Raw genomic sequence first — 15,845 nt, 5'->3', positions numbered from 1 at the left:
ACACTAAATGTCAAGCTATTGCAGAGTTTGGAGGAGGGCTGCTGCTGAGATATTGAATGATGGAATTTTGTATTTTTGGTTTTTTATTTGTGCTGATGTCCTATCTGTTCCTCAGAGCATGACTTAAGTGCCACTTTGAAACGTCAGTACTGAGAACTAATGTAGAACTTTGGCATGCCATGTGAAAAGGTTTGCACACTTGAATTTTGGCTTTTAAGGAAGAAAATTTAAGTGCATTTTGCAGGGTAAACACCCCCGTAGAAAAGGGAAAAAATGCCAAATGCAAAAAGGATGACTTACTTCATATTTTAACGATGACAAAGTGCAAAAAATGTGAAAGTAAAGTACATGTTTGGTCACAGGACCATTGGTTCACTCTCAGCTCTCATTTCCAGCTTGTGTTAATATTGGCCTGCCCTTCACTGTTGTAATATGACCTGTCAGTTTACCTAATAGGTCTTAAAACATACATCAATCATCTGGTCTGTTCATTTAATGAGCAGCATCTAATGTACTCCGAAGGGTATGAACGCGGATCCTCCTATCTTTTCTCCAGCACTCATCGTCAGCTGTCATTTGTAGAGTTGCACCTTTAAAACAGAAGAAGTAAAAGGAAGGAGAATCTTTAATGGTTCAGTGTTTGCTGGGTTTCTCAAAAACATTAACATGTACAGGCACTCTGAGAGCACAGACCTCCACCAAGGCCCAATGCAGAATCTTGCAATCTTCAATCTTCTTATATTGGAGGAAATGTATTATAATATGTATGTTTTCTTTAGTGTATAATCACCAGAAAATAAGAATCATCGTGTTTTCNGCTGGGTTTCTCAAAAACATTAACATGTACAGGCACTCTGAGATCACAGACCTCCACCAAGGCCCAATGCAGAATCTTGCAATCTTAAAGGTCCAGTGTGTAGGATTTAGGGGGATATATTGGCGGAAATGTATTATAATATGTATGTTTTCTTTAGTGTATAATCACCAGAAAATAAGAATCATCGTGTTTTCGTTACCCTAGAATGAGCCGTTTATATCTACATTGGAGTCCGCCATTTTGCACCCCAATATTTTTACATTTAGTAGCTCAGAATGGACAAACCAAACACTGGCTGGCATGTTTTTTATCGTGAAACTGCTTTATTCAGTGTTTTATTGGTTTAAATCAGCAAGTCAGTTTGTTTTGGAGAGGAAGAGACCTCTGCAAATAAATCAGCTCCTGGTAAAAACCTCCTGCACATCTTAGATCTTAAGTTACCAGAGAAAAAAGATGAGCAGAAAAGGTTTAGCTGCCCGTCTGGGACAAGCAAGAAGTACGAGAGAAACACTGATTTGTAATGTGAAACTGCTTTATTCCGTGTTTTCTCTGGTTTAAATCACCTAGTCTGTTTGGTTTGGAGAGGACGAGAGCTCCGTGGATAATTCGGCTCCTGGTAAAAATCGCCTGAACAATGAACACTAAAGGAATCCTAACCAGGAGTTCACGCTTGACGCATGGAGGAAGTTTCAGTTGGTTGCAGTCTGCAATCCTTACCGCTAGATTCCACAAAATCCTACACACTCCTACAATCCTCCCTACACTGGCTGCCCGTCAGCAACAGAATACATTTTAAGATTCTGATGTTTGTCTAGAAAGTGTTAAACGGCCTCGCCCCGTCTTCATCATCTACATCATAGAGCTTGTCTCCCCGGATCACACTGTGAGAGAACTGACATCATCTGACCAAAGACATCTGTCTGTCCCGAGATTCAGGACTGAGTGTTATGTGGACAGGGCTTTCTCTATCACTGCCCCGAAACTCTAGAATTCTCTTCCTCCTGTTCCAAATTTTAATGAGTTCCCTTATTTTGCTCAAGCTAAACCCTTCCACCAGATTTCATAAAGCCAGTAGCTTTTCCGTAATCCTGCTCACAAACAGACAAACAAACCAAACTGAAAACCTTTTTGGCCTTCTTGGCAGAGGTTATGAAGGGCAAAGTAAAACTCAACCCTTTGACCATTTGTCTTTTTCCCCTCTCCCTAACACCATCCAGCTGAACCTGCTGAAGGAAATGCATCAGGATGAACTGGGCCGCATATCTGAAGACTTGGAGGACGAACTGGGAGCCCGAACCAGTATGGACAAGAAACTGGCTGAACTACGAGCTGAGGTGAGGAGGTTGCTGCTTGGTCAGAGTGCTTTAGATTTGACTTTCAACAGCAAAATTACTTTTCAGTGCAGTTGCAAACACATTGCAGTGCTGATTGTTTCACCTAAAATACAGTTATCATTTCAGAGTCCTCACCCTCTCTTCCTCTCTGCCCTCTGTCTTTATCCCTGTCTCATCAGATGGAGAGGCTGCAGGTGGAGAATGCTGCAGAGTGGGGGCGCAGGGAGCGCTTGGAAACGGAGAAACTGGCCCTGGAGAGGGACAACAAGAAACTGAGGGCTCAGGCTGAAGACTTGGAAGAGCAACTGGCCAAGAAACGCCGGCAGGCCGCCTCCGCACTCGACACCGACCTCAAGGCCATCCAGACGGAGCTGTTCGAGAGGAACAAGGTGGGGAGGACAATCCTTTGTTTAGACAGAGCCAAGAGGAAACAGCCGCCCTCTTGTCTGTCAATCCTTTCATTCAGGTTTTAAAACTGTTACTGAAGGAAAATTCTACCTTATGACAACATGTTTAACGTCTTTAAATTCCACAGTGATTTCCTTACTACACACACACACACACACACACACACACACACACTGATGAGATCTCTATAAACGTTAGGAGACTGCGCCCTGACCTTGTCTTCCCGCAACACTGTCAGCAGTGTGTGTGTGTGTGTGTGTGGTTGAGGAAAGAGAAAGAGAAAGAGAGAGATTGATGGTGTTTTGTGTATAGTGTTGAAACCATGGTATTGATCCGGACAGAGAAGGAGAAACAGGGCAAGCGATTAAGACACTGGATACACACACACACACACACACACACACACACACACACACACACAGCTTGATTGATAGTTGAATCATCTTCAACCCCAGCCAGGGCTTTGGGCATCACCAGCACTGCACAGATTGATGTTCACTGTCACACTGCGACACACTGATGTGCACAAACACACACACACACATGCAGTACTTGCATAACCCCCTCTGTGTGTGTGTGTGTTTGTGTTATTTAAAATACATCTTATCAGTCCTCTTTAATAGCTCTTCCTGTTTTTCTCTGTGCTCACATGCTGTTTGGGAACAGAGGAAACATTTTGCCGCACTGACTGTGACGATGTTTCATTAGTACTGTCAGCGACACTAAGAACACTTGTTTATGATTTTGCCGCTCTAAACCTCCAGACTGTAAAAGTATCAGACAAATGTTGATGTCACTGAGAAGTTTCCCATCACAGCTTGTAGTTGTGTAAGTGGTCGCCACCATAATGTTGTTTATTAGAGTCAGAGCGAAGCAGAGGGCGGAGCAGGCTGAACCTGAGTGAAATAAGAATGAGTTTGCAGATACACGCAGCTGTTTCTCCTTTGAAGGGTGACAACACCTGTGTGACATAGTTGTTTTTGAGACCCTTAAAGGACCCTTAGAGACGAGGTGAGGAGGTTGGACACTCGAAAGGAGTTCAGAGTCATGGCTCCTCTACATTAAAAAGAATCATTAAAAATTATTCAGACATCTGAGTACGATTCCTCCAGGGTGCGTCTCTCCCAACATAGCAGGGTTTCCTTGACCTGAAGTGCGAACCTTGACAACATCAGTGGGTGTGTCATATTGCACAGGTTTGAAAAAGAGTATGGAGAAGGCAAGTGAGCTAAAGTGGGTAAAAACAAATGCCTGCCCAAAAGAACAAAAATTTGATGCTATTGTTTACTTCCGTTGTGGATTGTGCAATGCCCTCCATGAATGAGACATCCTCGATCACAATGGATCCATGCAAAATTGGTGAAAACACAGGCTGGTTCACTAGATATACCCTGCTCAAAAAGAAATTAAAGGACACAGTCTAACACCAAGTCAGTTAAACTTCAGGGATATCAATCTGTCCATTCAGGAAGCACAAGTGATTGTGAATCAGTTTCATCTGCTTTGGTGCAAATGAAATGGAGAGTCAAAAGCAAGACAACGCCCAAAAAGGGGAATGGTTTTACATGTGGTGTCCACAGACAGTTGCTCTCTCCTTATCCTTCCTGACTGATTCTTCTCTAGTTTGGTCTTCTGCTAGTGTCCTTGTCACTGCTGGGAGCATGAGGCCGTACCTGCAGCCCAGTCAGGTTGCACAGGTAGTCCAGCTCCTCCAGGATGGCACCTCCATACATGTGCTGTGTCTCCCAGCACAGTCTCAAGAACATGGAGGAGATACCAGGAGACCAGCCGTTACACCAGGAGAGCTGCACAGGGCCGTAGAAGGGCATCAACCCAGCAGCAGGACCGGTATCTGCTCCTTTGTGTGAGGAGGAACAGGAGGAGCACTGCCAGAGCTCTACAACATGACCTCTAGCAGGCTACTGGTGTGCATGTTTCTGACCACACTGTCAGAAACAGACTCCATGAGGGTGGCATGAGGGCCCCATGTCCTCTAGTGGGACCTGTACTCACAGCCCAGCGCTGTGCAGCTCAACTGGCATTCACCAGAGAACACCAGTATTAGCAGTATTCAACACTTTTCAACTTGAATAATTCATTCATCAAGATCTGATGTGTGATTTAAGTATTTCCTTAATTTTTTTTGAGCAGTGTATATATTGCCAAGGTTAAACCAGTTCAGGTACCAGAGCTGATTTGGTGGAAAGGGGTAACACACTGCAGAGGCTGTCTCTTTCTCATCATTACACCTCCACCTCGTGGAAAAACAGAACAGGTGATAACTGTAAGCACATCACCTGACATCATCAGGGATTGAGTTGATGGAGTCATTCGAGGATAGACTAGGCCTTTGGGTGTAAATTAGCGAGTCTGCAAATTAGCTTGTTAACACATTTGGTATCATGTTCACATTATATGAACTGCTGACTGTTAATCACACAGAGGCAATTGTCTGGCACCTTTCAAATACAGAAGATATGGTAAGGCAGAGAATATGATAATATTCCATACTATATATTTATCTTAGAATAATATAATACCTGCAGATTCAATAGAATATAAGTAGATGTCTTGTTATGACACCTGTGGTCAGCAGGTGGGGTTGTTTACCCAACATGCACCGCTGAGGCAGGATGAAGACAATCAGGAAGACCTCCTGAGTTAAATCTGTAGAGGTGTGGAGACGTTTCTGCTGCTTTAAAAGACAGTTTGTAGACGTGTTTCATGCAACATGGTGACCTGTGATGGCTGCCTTACAACAAAAGGTACAGTTATAACTGTGAAGTTGTTTCATCCAGTGCTGAGTTTTACTTTGACTTGACGTCAACCTTTTGTCATGTTATTGTGGGGATCGGAGCTTGTTGCCAACTTAAATCAGGAGGAGTGGAGTGGCTGCAGTGATGTTGGAGCAGCAGCCAAATTCAGAGCACTGTGAATATATGGTTTATTAGCAGAGTGATTGATGTGAGTGGACAGTTGTGATCCAACATGTGGACCTGAAGAGGAACGGAAGTAACAGAGCGGTTCTTCCTGGTGAAACGAAGCGTGTCGGTGTCCTGTATTCAGTTTCAAATAATCTGTTTACAGTTGTATATGTGTGTCGCACAAGTGTGTGTGTGAGTGCACGTGTGTTTTTGTATGTGTGTGTTGAACTCTGGTCTCCTTAAACGGCCCTATTAGCAGCAGGTCGGATGGCACGGCCTCACACTGGCAGATATGTGTCTAAGTGTTGGTCAGTGTAATGGCCTCCATTACCACCTGTCCCACAGGGTTATTTATGAAGCGCTGAGGTTTATTTAATGCTGCAGTAGGCAACACACACACACACACACACACACACACACACCAACACAGAGGGTAAAACTCTAACAACATAAATCAAAGGGAGAGGGAGAGAATAATTATTCCATACATTATATTTGAGCAAAACAGCAACAGGGTGAATTAGCTCTCAGTCTCAGAGGTTGGAGGATGAGTATGGTGAAGAAGATGAAGATCAAAGAGGAGAAACTGGCAGATGAAGAGAGGAAAAAAGACAGAAAGAACAAAGGAACAAAAAGAAACAGGGTGAGGTGCTGGTAGAGGCAGGCTGCGGCTGACCTCAGTGAGAAATAAATGGACAAAACATGAGACACATTTTTACACCCAAACATTTAAACCTNAGAGGAAAAAAGACAGAAAGAACAAAGGAACAAAAAGAAACAGGGTGAGGTGCTGGTAGAGGCAGGAGAAACCAGTGCGGCTGACCTCAGTGAGAAATAAATGGACAAAACATGAGACACATTTTTACACCCAAACATTTAAACCTCTTTACTCCTGTTTATTGTCTCTCACTGGAGCTCATGTGCAGTCCTACATTATATTGTACCTCTTATTCCTGGGCCACACTGCCCGCATGAGCAGTGTGTGATGGCTACCTCCGCCGAGAAACACATATTTGAGATTGCATCTGTACAACCAGAAGTAGAACGTGAACGATAGGACTCCCGTTGTAATCAGTACGTTTTGGCTTCATGCAGACAAAAGAAAAACACTTGGTTAAGCACTTGGTTGGTTCATTGCTGTGATGATTATGATGTTTTTTCTGAGCCAGTTCCTCTAAAATATATTATCATCAGGGGCTTTGCTGCCCTTTATCATATCAATACTTGACATTTGCAATTGTTGCATCATTTTACTGATCATGAAAACCAATCTGTGCGAAAGAAGCTCCGTATTCTGGACATGACATCTGTCTGCTTTCTGTTATAAAGGCAGGGATACCAGGATCCAGTAAGAACTAGGTGTTCCTCTCTTGTTTTGATGGGTGGGCACATCCAATTTCCTTCCAAAAACGGCTCCACTGTGCTGTTGCAGGGGCAGTGATCGACAAAAATGCTCCACCTAAACAGCAGAGCAAGGTGTGCATGTAGCGTTAGGCTCTCTAAAAACGATCAATGACAGAATCAGCGTGAAAGAGTGGAGACGTTGAACCTTGCAGCAGCGCAGCATCAAGCACTGTGCTCTGGTGGGATTTCTCACCACGCTGCTGCACTCAAAGTTCAAGTTGACCTTTTTTTTGTTTGTTACCTTTCGGTGCACAACTAATGAGATAACATCTGTCTGTGAGGTAACCTTAAAGCAACCTGTGGTGAATAGAAAAGAGGGAAGAGGATGAGTGTCAGACAAACACTTGCTGCCGGAGTGAAGGGAGCTGAGTGGTTTGCCGCGGCTGCTCGTTCAGGGATGTCTTTGAGTCTGAGAAAGTCTTAATTTACCCAGAATTAATGACAAATTAGTTCCACTTCAGATTGTCAGCTAAACTAAATGGCTTGGTGCAACAGATGAATGTCGACATCTATCTGACTTTTAGCGAGGATAAAAGTCACAGTCAAAATTTGTCATACTCACAAGTGACATGGAGAAGAATTACACCACTGTGAAAAGGATATTATCGATTCTTTTCAGCGCAGTCAAAGTCGCACCTTAAAGATCTCAAAGTGGTTTTTAAGTTAGTTTAGATTTTAAGTATATTTACTGTCAGAAAATACTGGTCCATCTACGTCCCAACCCTCACCTACGGTCATGAGCTCTGAGTAGTGACTGAAAGAACGAAATCGCAGATACAAGCAGCCGTTTCCTCCGTGTGGTGACTGGGCTCAGCCTTAAGCCTAGTTCACATTACACGGTTTTCACCCTGATTTTGCGTCGTGGAGACTATCGTAATCTTTTGAATGATTTCTTTCTTGGTGATTTCTCCACCGAGCCCTCGCCGACAGAGCCCCAGATAACGCGTTGACGTCACCAAACTTGGAGACAACACATCGTAAAGGCATGGATATTCTTCCCAGTGTTGAATCAGATCTGCCTCCAGGGCCTGGGTCCAAACACAACACGCTCCCCGTGATCCTGTGGACGCCACCATGGAAACAAGGGCTATGGAAACAAGCCCAAAAGAAGCGACAGATATATATAGAGAAAGGTGACGTTTAGAGAGCAAGCCCAAATAAACAACTCCACTTTAGAAACAAGCCCAAAGTCGTGGCTAATAAGCAGACCTGGCAACCCTGCGGCTTGTCCTCCTCACATTTCTTCCGTCCTCCTGCGTGCTGACGTGGGACGTATCCCGCCTCTCATTGGCTGATGCTCTTTGTCAGTCGTGTCAGACTTCTCCAGTTTTCTAGCATGCCAGATATCCAGTCCCAGTCGCAGACGAGGGGGCGACTTACTCGTAGGCTTGTTCACACATGAGGACTCGTCGTGGCAGACTATCTGCCGACTCACCTCCAACCAAAGGTGGCTCTCAAGATCCTTGCGGTGAAAATCGTGTCATGTGAACTAGGCTTTAGAGATAGGGCGAGGAACTCAGACATCTAGAGGGAGCTCGGAGTAGAGCTGCTGCTCCTCTGCGTCAAAGGTGCGCAAATGATGTCTATGTATAAAAACCACGCGTACGCCTTTTTCCACATTTACTGAATGAATGAAGAATGTAAATGCGCGCACCTGAGGCATTCTTCAGACCAGGCGTACTCACAGTTTCAGCCACCTTAGCTGCTGATGATGAGGAGCTAGAACATAAGTTGAGAGACAGATGTTTAATAATAATGATGATAGAAATTTTACTGCGATGATGGTTTAACAGAAGTATGATAAATTAGTGGTACGGAAGCTACACATCACCATGACCGTGCAAAATGACGACGGCTCTAAACCTCGGAGAACCTCGCCGATGCAACGCGGTCGATGTAACAGCTCTTTCTTTACAGAACCTCACTGACAGGTCCAGTTAGTGGTGGTGCAGGCACAAGTATTGATGTGCAAAGGGATGTTTCGAGGCGTTTCTACATAGATTTATGATGAGATTTATGGAGTCATTGTGGAAGTGAGGCTTGTGCACGTGCGTCCAGAGCTTTATAAATCTGACAAACAGAAAGTGTATGCATATTTCTGCCTTTGTGCGTACACACGGTTGTAGTCGTCAATCTAGACAGTCTCTACACATGACAGGTTTCACTTTTAGGCCGTCAGAGTTCATTTAATTGTTAGATGTTGCACATGTGCACATACATACACCCGTTAGGTTTAGTGTACAGACATATATGCTTTGTTTTTCCGTATTCATGTTTATTCTTGGTGCTTTTATGATTCTAACTTCTAACATTTTGTCTGCCGTTCTGTCTTATCTGAGTCTCTTTGCATTCTTTTCATGCTCGTTTTATTGAGCTGATCTGTTCTGACCAATCTGGTTGGAGCGCTGCCCGTAAGTCCCTCCCCCACTTGCTCTTGGGCAGCCCTGATTATAAACCCAATTCTGCTATTTGCTCTGTGTGTGTGTGTGTGTGTGTGTGTGTGTGTGCGCGCGTGTGTGTGGGCAAGGACGAGAGACTTCACTGTCTAAATTAATGCTAAATTCAGTATGCCAGAGGGGGAAGGGAGAATTATAGTGATTCTTTGTGTGTGTGTGTGTGTGTGTGTGTCTGTGTGTGTCTGTGTGTGTCTGTGTGTGTGTGTGCAGAAATATGCAAGTGTGTTCACCCCGTTGTGAATGAGCAGCAGTTGTACATACATCAATTATTTCCACATCTGATTCTGTTTCTTCTTTTCTTTCTCCTCACATTAAAGGACCTTTTTGTCAAGGTGATGCGTGTGTAAATATACTTCTGGGCATACGCCTGTGATTTATTTGTGTGTGTGTGTGTGTGTGTGTGTGTGTGTCTTTGTTTCAGTGGAACAGATGTAGCAGCAGACTTCAGGGTCTCTCCAGTCAAGGAGAAACATTTAACAGGCAGTGTGGCGTAACACACACACACACACACACACACACACACACACGTACAGTTACACACACGTACACATAATTGTGCTTCTGTGTGTGTGAGCAAACAGACACAGATTTGGCACAAATACATAAACCCATAATGGCGTATTAACACACACACACACACACATGCAGAAGGATCCTGAATGAACAAACATACACACACACACACACACACACATGTACGCAGGCATACAGACACATTTTCATGCTCATAGATCATTCAGTAATCCCTCATGTTTAATAGAGTCAGGGACTCCCGGCCTCTCGCTCCCCTCCCATTCATCCGTCAACCCTACCCCCCCTTCCTCCGCTGCCCTTGCACACATTTATTACATCTTCTTGAAATGATAAAACTGTGGGGAATATTGAGGTTTCTGGCCGGTGTGTCTGCTCTGAGGCACACAGTAGAAACCTGCTTCATTTACCTTTCGTCTGATAGATGGCAGTTTAGGGACGGCAGCCAGGACACTTCTTTCATTGTTCATCTTTGTCCGTCTACCACATTTTCCTGTTGTGGAAAAAAGGCGTTGACCTTGTTTTCCTCAGTCAATTATCTGTATGGTCTCCGATATGCACTGTCATTGTTAAAAATGTTCTTTAATTTGGCTGACCGGCGACAAATGATGGTGTTTTCCCACCAGCAGCCTTTTTCTAGGTGTCACATTTCTCAGGAAGTGGATATTTTGGGATTTCCTGTCAGCCAAGTAGATGAAACTTTAATGAACCTGAAGGGAAACTGGTCTGATGAAGCGCCCCAGAAGAATAAGGGATGTTAAAACAAGAAGAGAACTGCATGTTTTACACTATTTATTCATTTGATTGTATATTTTATTCATGTCTAATTTATTCATTTCATTTTGAACCTTCACAGACACTTTTATTTTCATTATGGATTAATCTGTACATGAATGAATTAATCATTAAGTTTATTAAATGTCAGTGTGAAAAATGTTTATTGTGTCCTAGAGTCCAGTTCAGCTCTTTGTCCGACCAATAGTCCAAGATTAAAGATTTTACAGTGATGTAAAAAAGGCAGCAGACCGTCACATTTGAGTTACCGTTATATGGAGGTTTATGGCTGCCAATTTTAAAATGAAATCATCGAACTGAAACTTCCCTCCTTTTTTTTTCGAGTTAGGCAGGTTCGCAATGCACGTACACTTTGCTTGTGACATACTCAGGGACACACGGATGGGTTTCAGCTGGATGAAATAATACATCATCAATGAGAAAAATATTAAAGACATTCTGTAAAATGTGAGCATAGCAGAGATCAGACCAGAGCTGCTGTCTGACTTCACATTAAGAGAGATGCACGTGGAGCAGCGTAATTTTATGGATTATTTCAGAAGCTAAAAGTTTAGTTCCGTTTCCTCGGTTGAATTTATAACTACAGTTTTTAGTTTTGCTGCTTAACTGTCCCACAATATCTGCTGCAGTGACATCACTGCTTGTACTGCATTACTGTCGGCAGAAAAACCCTCACAGCTCAAATCTGATGAATCCAACATGCAAATAGCAGTGTGACATGTGCAGGTGCATCTGGCTTTTAAAAGGAATGGGAGATGACAGATTGGTTGAATTCATGCTACGCCCAAAACATATCTATGATTAATTAAAGGACTAAATGCAACCCCTTTGCCCCTTGTGCCTTACTTTGCGCCCACATTATGTGCTGTTTAAGTCCCACAAAAAGCGTTTTGCAGGTTGCAAAACGCGAGGCGCACTGCACTACTTTTTTATTTTTTATTAAATGCCACTAGTAAAAAAATGTCATTAGTATCTAGTTGCTGACACGTTGAGGCAGAGGGTGCTGTCTGTAGCTCTGGTTGAGGGTGAGAGGCTGTCAGCAGATAAACAGAGATCTGTGTGGGTACATGAGACCCTAAAAAAGAGGCTGGATCATGGGGAGTACCACCAGTTGGTCCAGGAGCTTCTCCATGATGAATGTTTCCAGGCATATTCTAGGATGACTCAGGGGCAGTTTGACAACCTGCTGTCTATCATCAGGCCGTATAGCTCTGGGTATCCAGCAACCGCTACCACCAGTTTCTCCTCCATTATTTACCAACTGTAAACTTGTTGTCGTGACCACCACAGAAGGCCCGCCTCTCAAATCATCTGATTGGACAAAGGGAAAAAAGATGATGAAAAAAAAGAGATTATGCGTGGTGCTTTTCTGCTCTGCTGGAGTTCAGAATGATCCGGCAAAAACGGCAGGTGCCGACTGGCTGTTGAAAAAGGTGACTAACTTTATGTTCTAAAACCAGCCACTGGTGATTTGACCTGCAGAGTTGCAGGTGACACCATCAGCCATCTTGAGTCGAGCTCAGACCAGCCAGTTCACACTGCTGCAACTTTCCTCTGCAGGCAACGTTCAAAAACGGTGTTTTGTCTCATCATGAATCTTTGGTCTGAACTGGGTTTAAGTGCAAGTGATGAGTGTATTTCCTTAAATGACGAACTATTCCTTTAAAAGAAAAAGGTGGGTGATATTTTTATGCCTGTGATAACCTCAAAGGTGTACTAATCTGCAGCTGAAAATAGTCCCCAATAAATGCATTATTTTTCGTTTTGAGTCACATTTGATTAAAAACTACTGTGACCAGCTTTTTAGGAAATAACTGAGCCTTTTTAAAAACTGAAGTAGAAAGTAGTGAGACAGACAAACACAGTGTTCGATTTTTTGATAATAACAGAAACATAGAATAATGCCAGACTTAAACCCTTCATGCACTGCTGATCTTTCTCCCTCAACCAAAGCATAAAATGTCAGACATGTTGGTGATCTCATGAATTTCTTTTTCTTTCCAGTCTCTCCCTGGTGTGCAGGCTGCACTCTGTGTCTCTCCTTTGTTCTTATGCTTACCTTTATTATCCTGTAAAATACCACCCTTCCAATTACTACCTCCCCCCACGTCTCCTCGTCTGTCTCCTCATCCCTTCATCCCTGTCTCCTCCACAGCATCCCCCCTCCTTTTAATTATTCCCTCCTGCATCACCCTGCCGCTCTTTGTTTGATCTGGCTCTGGGGTTACACAAGTGTTTGTGTGGCATTTTGCCTTGATTATGAGGCAAATATTCACAGAGGGGGAGGGGAGAGGACGTGCTGCAACTTAAGGAATTTGCTATTATCTGAACAGAATTGCTCTTCTAATTAAATCTCTGTGTTCGCTCTGTACATGTAACGCTTTCTGCCAGAATAAATAAGCAAAACCTAAAGAAATCAAAGCTTGATAGCTTAAAGAATCAAATATTTACTACATAATAAAGATAAAGTGTGGCTCAAATACAGATATAAATAAATAAGTGCGGCGCACTTCCCACTCCTTGATCCGGGCTTGTGTTTTATTGTTCCTGTAGATATCTCATTTCTCTCCATCGCATCGTCGTATAAATTCAGAAAAGCTTCTTGGAAGCCGCTCTGTCTGGGGAGCCATTAGGTGTGAGGCAGCAGGGAGGGAGGCTGAATCAACGCCATCAAAGTACATGAAAGTGCAGTGAGTGACAATGGTGCATTATTGATGATGCCATTAGCTCCAAGTGCAGACTTTCCTCAGCTAATCGTAATGCAAACCTGTGGAGAGGAGCTCTTTGTTGGCTCGAACCTGACTGCAACCACAATTTCCTAAAATTACAGCCTCATAAAAAAGATAAAAAACAGAAATATTTGCAAAGGTTTGGAGCACAACCAAACGTTAGCATGCAGATACGTTCATTTAGAGGCCACTCTCTGTCCTGTACAACACCAGACCTTTGTCGTAACAAGGACAATCTGACTTTGCTAAATCTTTCATTTATTAGAGCCTCCTTCCTCACAGGCTTTTCATTATCAGTGGATATGTGAAGTATTTCTCATAATCCACAGTGCAAGAGTTCAGCCAGGATGAACTTTGTGTGAGGAAACTTCCCCTCACTGACAAATGTGTTTTTCAGCTGTAAATGTCCCACTCAGTACATATTGCAGTTGTGACTCCTTAACGGCAACATTTCAATAGCAAGTTACCATCCAAAACTTCTTCTTTTTAAGTTAGTAACTCATATGTGCAGTCACTTCTTCATTCTTCATCAGTTGATCGTGGTCCCAGTCTAAAGTGAAAATGGAGTGTTGCAGGAATTAGCCTTAAGAGTTGACATTTTACACTCCTCGCTCCCTCCTGTCGAAATCAATCGGTTTACAGTAGGGATGCACGATAATGGATTTGCTGATCTTTGATATGCCGATAAGTAACAACTCATTTGAGGTATGATCAATATCGGTATCGATATATATCCTTTTCTTTTTTTTTTCACTTCATAATTTTAGTGATCATCAAATATTTTCTGTAGTGCAAGTAACATCATTATGCATGTGTACTCGTATCGTGACGCCCCTCCAGCAGATGGAGACATGAAATACATTTTTTTTTAATATCTGTAATATTCATTCATTGTGGAAAATAAGAAAAAGCTTGTTGGCTGAAGTTATTTTGGGCTTTTTGCCTTTAATTGATAGGATAGCTATAGCGTGAAAGGCGGAGAGTGGGGGAATGACATGCAGCAAAGGGCCATGGCTTGGAAACAAGCCCGTGGCTGAGCCTTTGCACACAGGGCACCTGCTCTACTAGGGGAGCTAGTGGGTGCTCCCTGATAGTTCATTTTAAAGCCAGTATCAGACGGCACCGATGACGTGTCGATATTATCGTACGTCCCTACTTCACAGTCACGTTGTGGTGGTGACATTAACGTCATGCAAGTGTAGTGTAATTTGTTTAAAGCTTAGCAATAGCTTTTTACCTCTGGTGATGGCATTTAAGCTCAAAAAATCATAAAACTGTGTTCGTTTGTGGACATTATCTTCCTGAAGTGTCACAGAGTTTGACACAGAGTTTATTTCAGTCCAAAATTCAATGGAAAAATACCAAAACTACAAGGCAACTTCACAGTCAAACAATTTTGGTTCTTAACCATGGTCATGGTAGTCTTGAATATCTTTTATTTAATGCCATTGTATTTAAGCTAAAATGCAATGTTTAAATATATCTATATGTGTCAGATTTTTGTATTTAGCTGTCTATTATCAATATGGGTATCTGCCTCAGAAATCCAGGATCAGTCGGGCTTTAATTGTTTTATTGTAGCGACTGTGAGCATCATTTAACATGGAATTGAATCAGTAGAAATGTCCCATGTATGGAGAAGCAGTTTTGCTGATAAAATATTTCTACTGCGACTAATGAGATTTGTTTTCATTAATAATGTATGTAACTGAATATTTACTCTATTGTTAATGGGAAAATCTTCAGATCTGAGATCAGCCAAGTGCTTGGTACTTTAACATCATAAATTACACAGATTAATGAGCTCTTATTTTTCAGTACCAAATGAGACAGGACAGCTGGTGGAGAATCAGCTCCATACTGGAAACACTGGTCTCTAAGCCTCTGTGTCCTCTGTCTGTCTGCTCTGTCCTCAGGAGCTCGCTGACCTTCGCCATGTTCACACTAAGCTGAAGAAGCAGTTCCAGGAGAAGACAGCAGAGCTCGCCCACGCCAACAGGAGGGTGGAGAGCCACGAGGCCGAAGTCAAAAAGCTACGCCTGAGGGTGGAGGAGCTTAAGAAGGAGTTAGGACAGGCAGAGGATGAGGTAAGGACGTGGCTGTGCATGGATTTGTGTATGTGTAGTTTAAAAGAAAGTGTCATTGATCTTGTCAACTTACTGAAAACCTTCAGCGTAGGTTTCGTTTCATCATCCGGGGGTACACCTATGAAATTGGGGGATTCAGGGGACCTCCACCAGAAAATTTTAAATCGTTAAACACTTAATTTCCTGCATTATGGTGAATTTTAAGTACCAACGTGTGCCTTTTCTGCATCAATTTGGTGCAAATGTCTTTAATTTTGCTAAATTAAAAGTCCTCTGCTCCTGAAATGTTTTTTTATTGATGGGAAAAATGCACATCTATGCCTATGTAGATGTGCATCTGCATTAATAGCTTTTTAATAA

General features: G+C 42.8%; 2 protein-coding genes across 6 annotated transcripts in view; one reads left to right on the top strand and one right to left on the bottom strand.

Moving 5' to 3' along the window:
• Positions 1–15,845, bottom strand: part of txlng (taxilin gamma) — a 765,700-nt gene that overhangs the window by 90,338 nt on the left and 659,517 nt on the right. The window lies entirely within an intron of this gene.
• ccdc102a (coiled-coil domain containing 102A) overlaps positions 1–15,845 on the top strand; it is a 97,912-nt gene that overhangs the window by 72,045 nt on the left and 10,022 nt on the right. For all 5 annotated transcript variants that reach the window (XR_007570429.1, XM_050052682.1, XM_050052696.1 and 2 more), the window contains 3 exons: positions 2,035–2,151; positions 2,331–2,540; positions 15,315–15,485. Coding sequence is in view for 4 of the 5 variants with exons in the window: in XM_050052682.1 (XP_049908639.1) it covers positions 2,035–2,151; positions 2,331–2,540; positions 15,315–15,485 (498 nt within the window). In the remaining variant the exon portion in view is untranslated. The remainder of the gene's footprint in view (positions 1–2,034; positions 2,152–2,330; positions 2,541–15,314; positions 15,486–15,845) is intronic.

This window comes from Epinephelus moara, chromosome 1 (assembly GCF_006386435.1).
Source record: "Epinephelus moara isolate mb chromosome 1, YSFRI_EMoa_1.0, whole genome shotgun sequence".
Taxonomy (NCBI): Eukaryota; Metazoa; Chordata; class Actinopteri; order Perciformes; family Serranidae; genus Epinephelus; species Epinephelus moara.
Note: the sequence above shows the minus strand (reverse complement) of the source record. Positions and strands in the feature narration are given on the sequence as shown.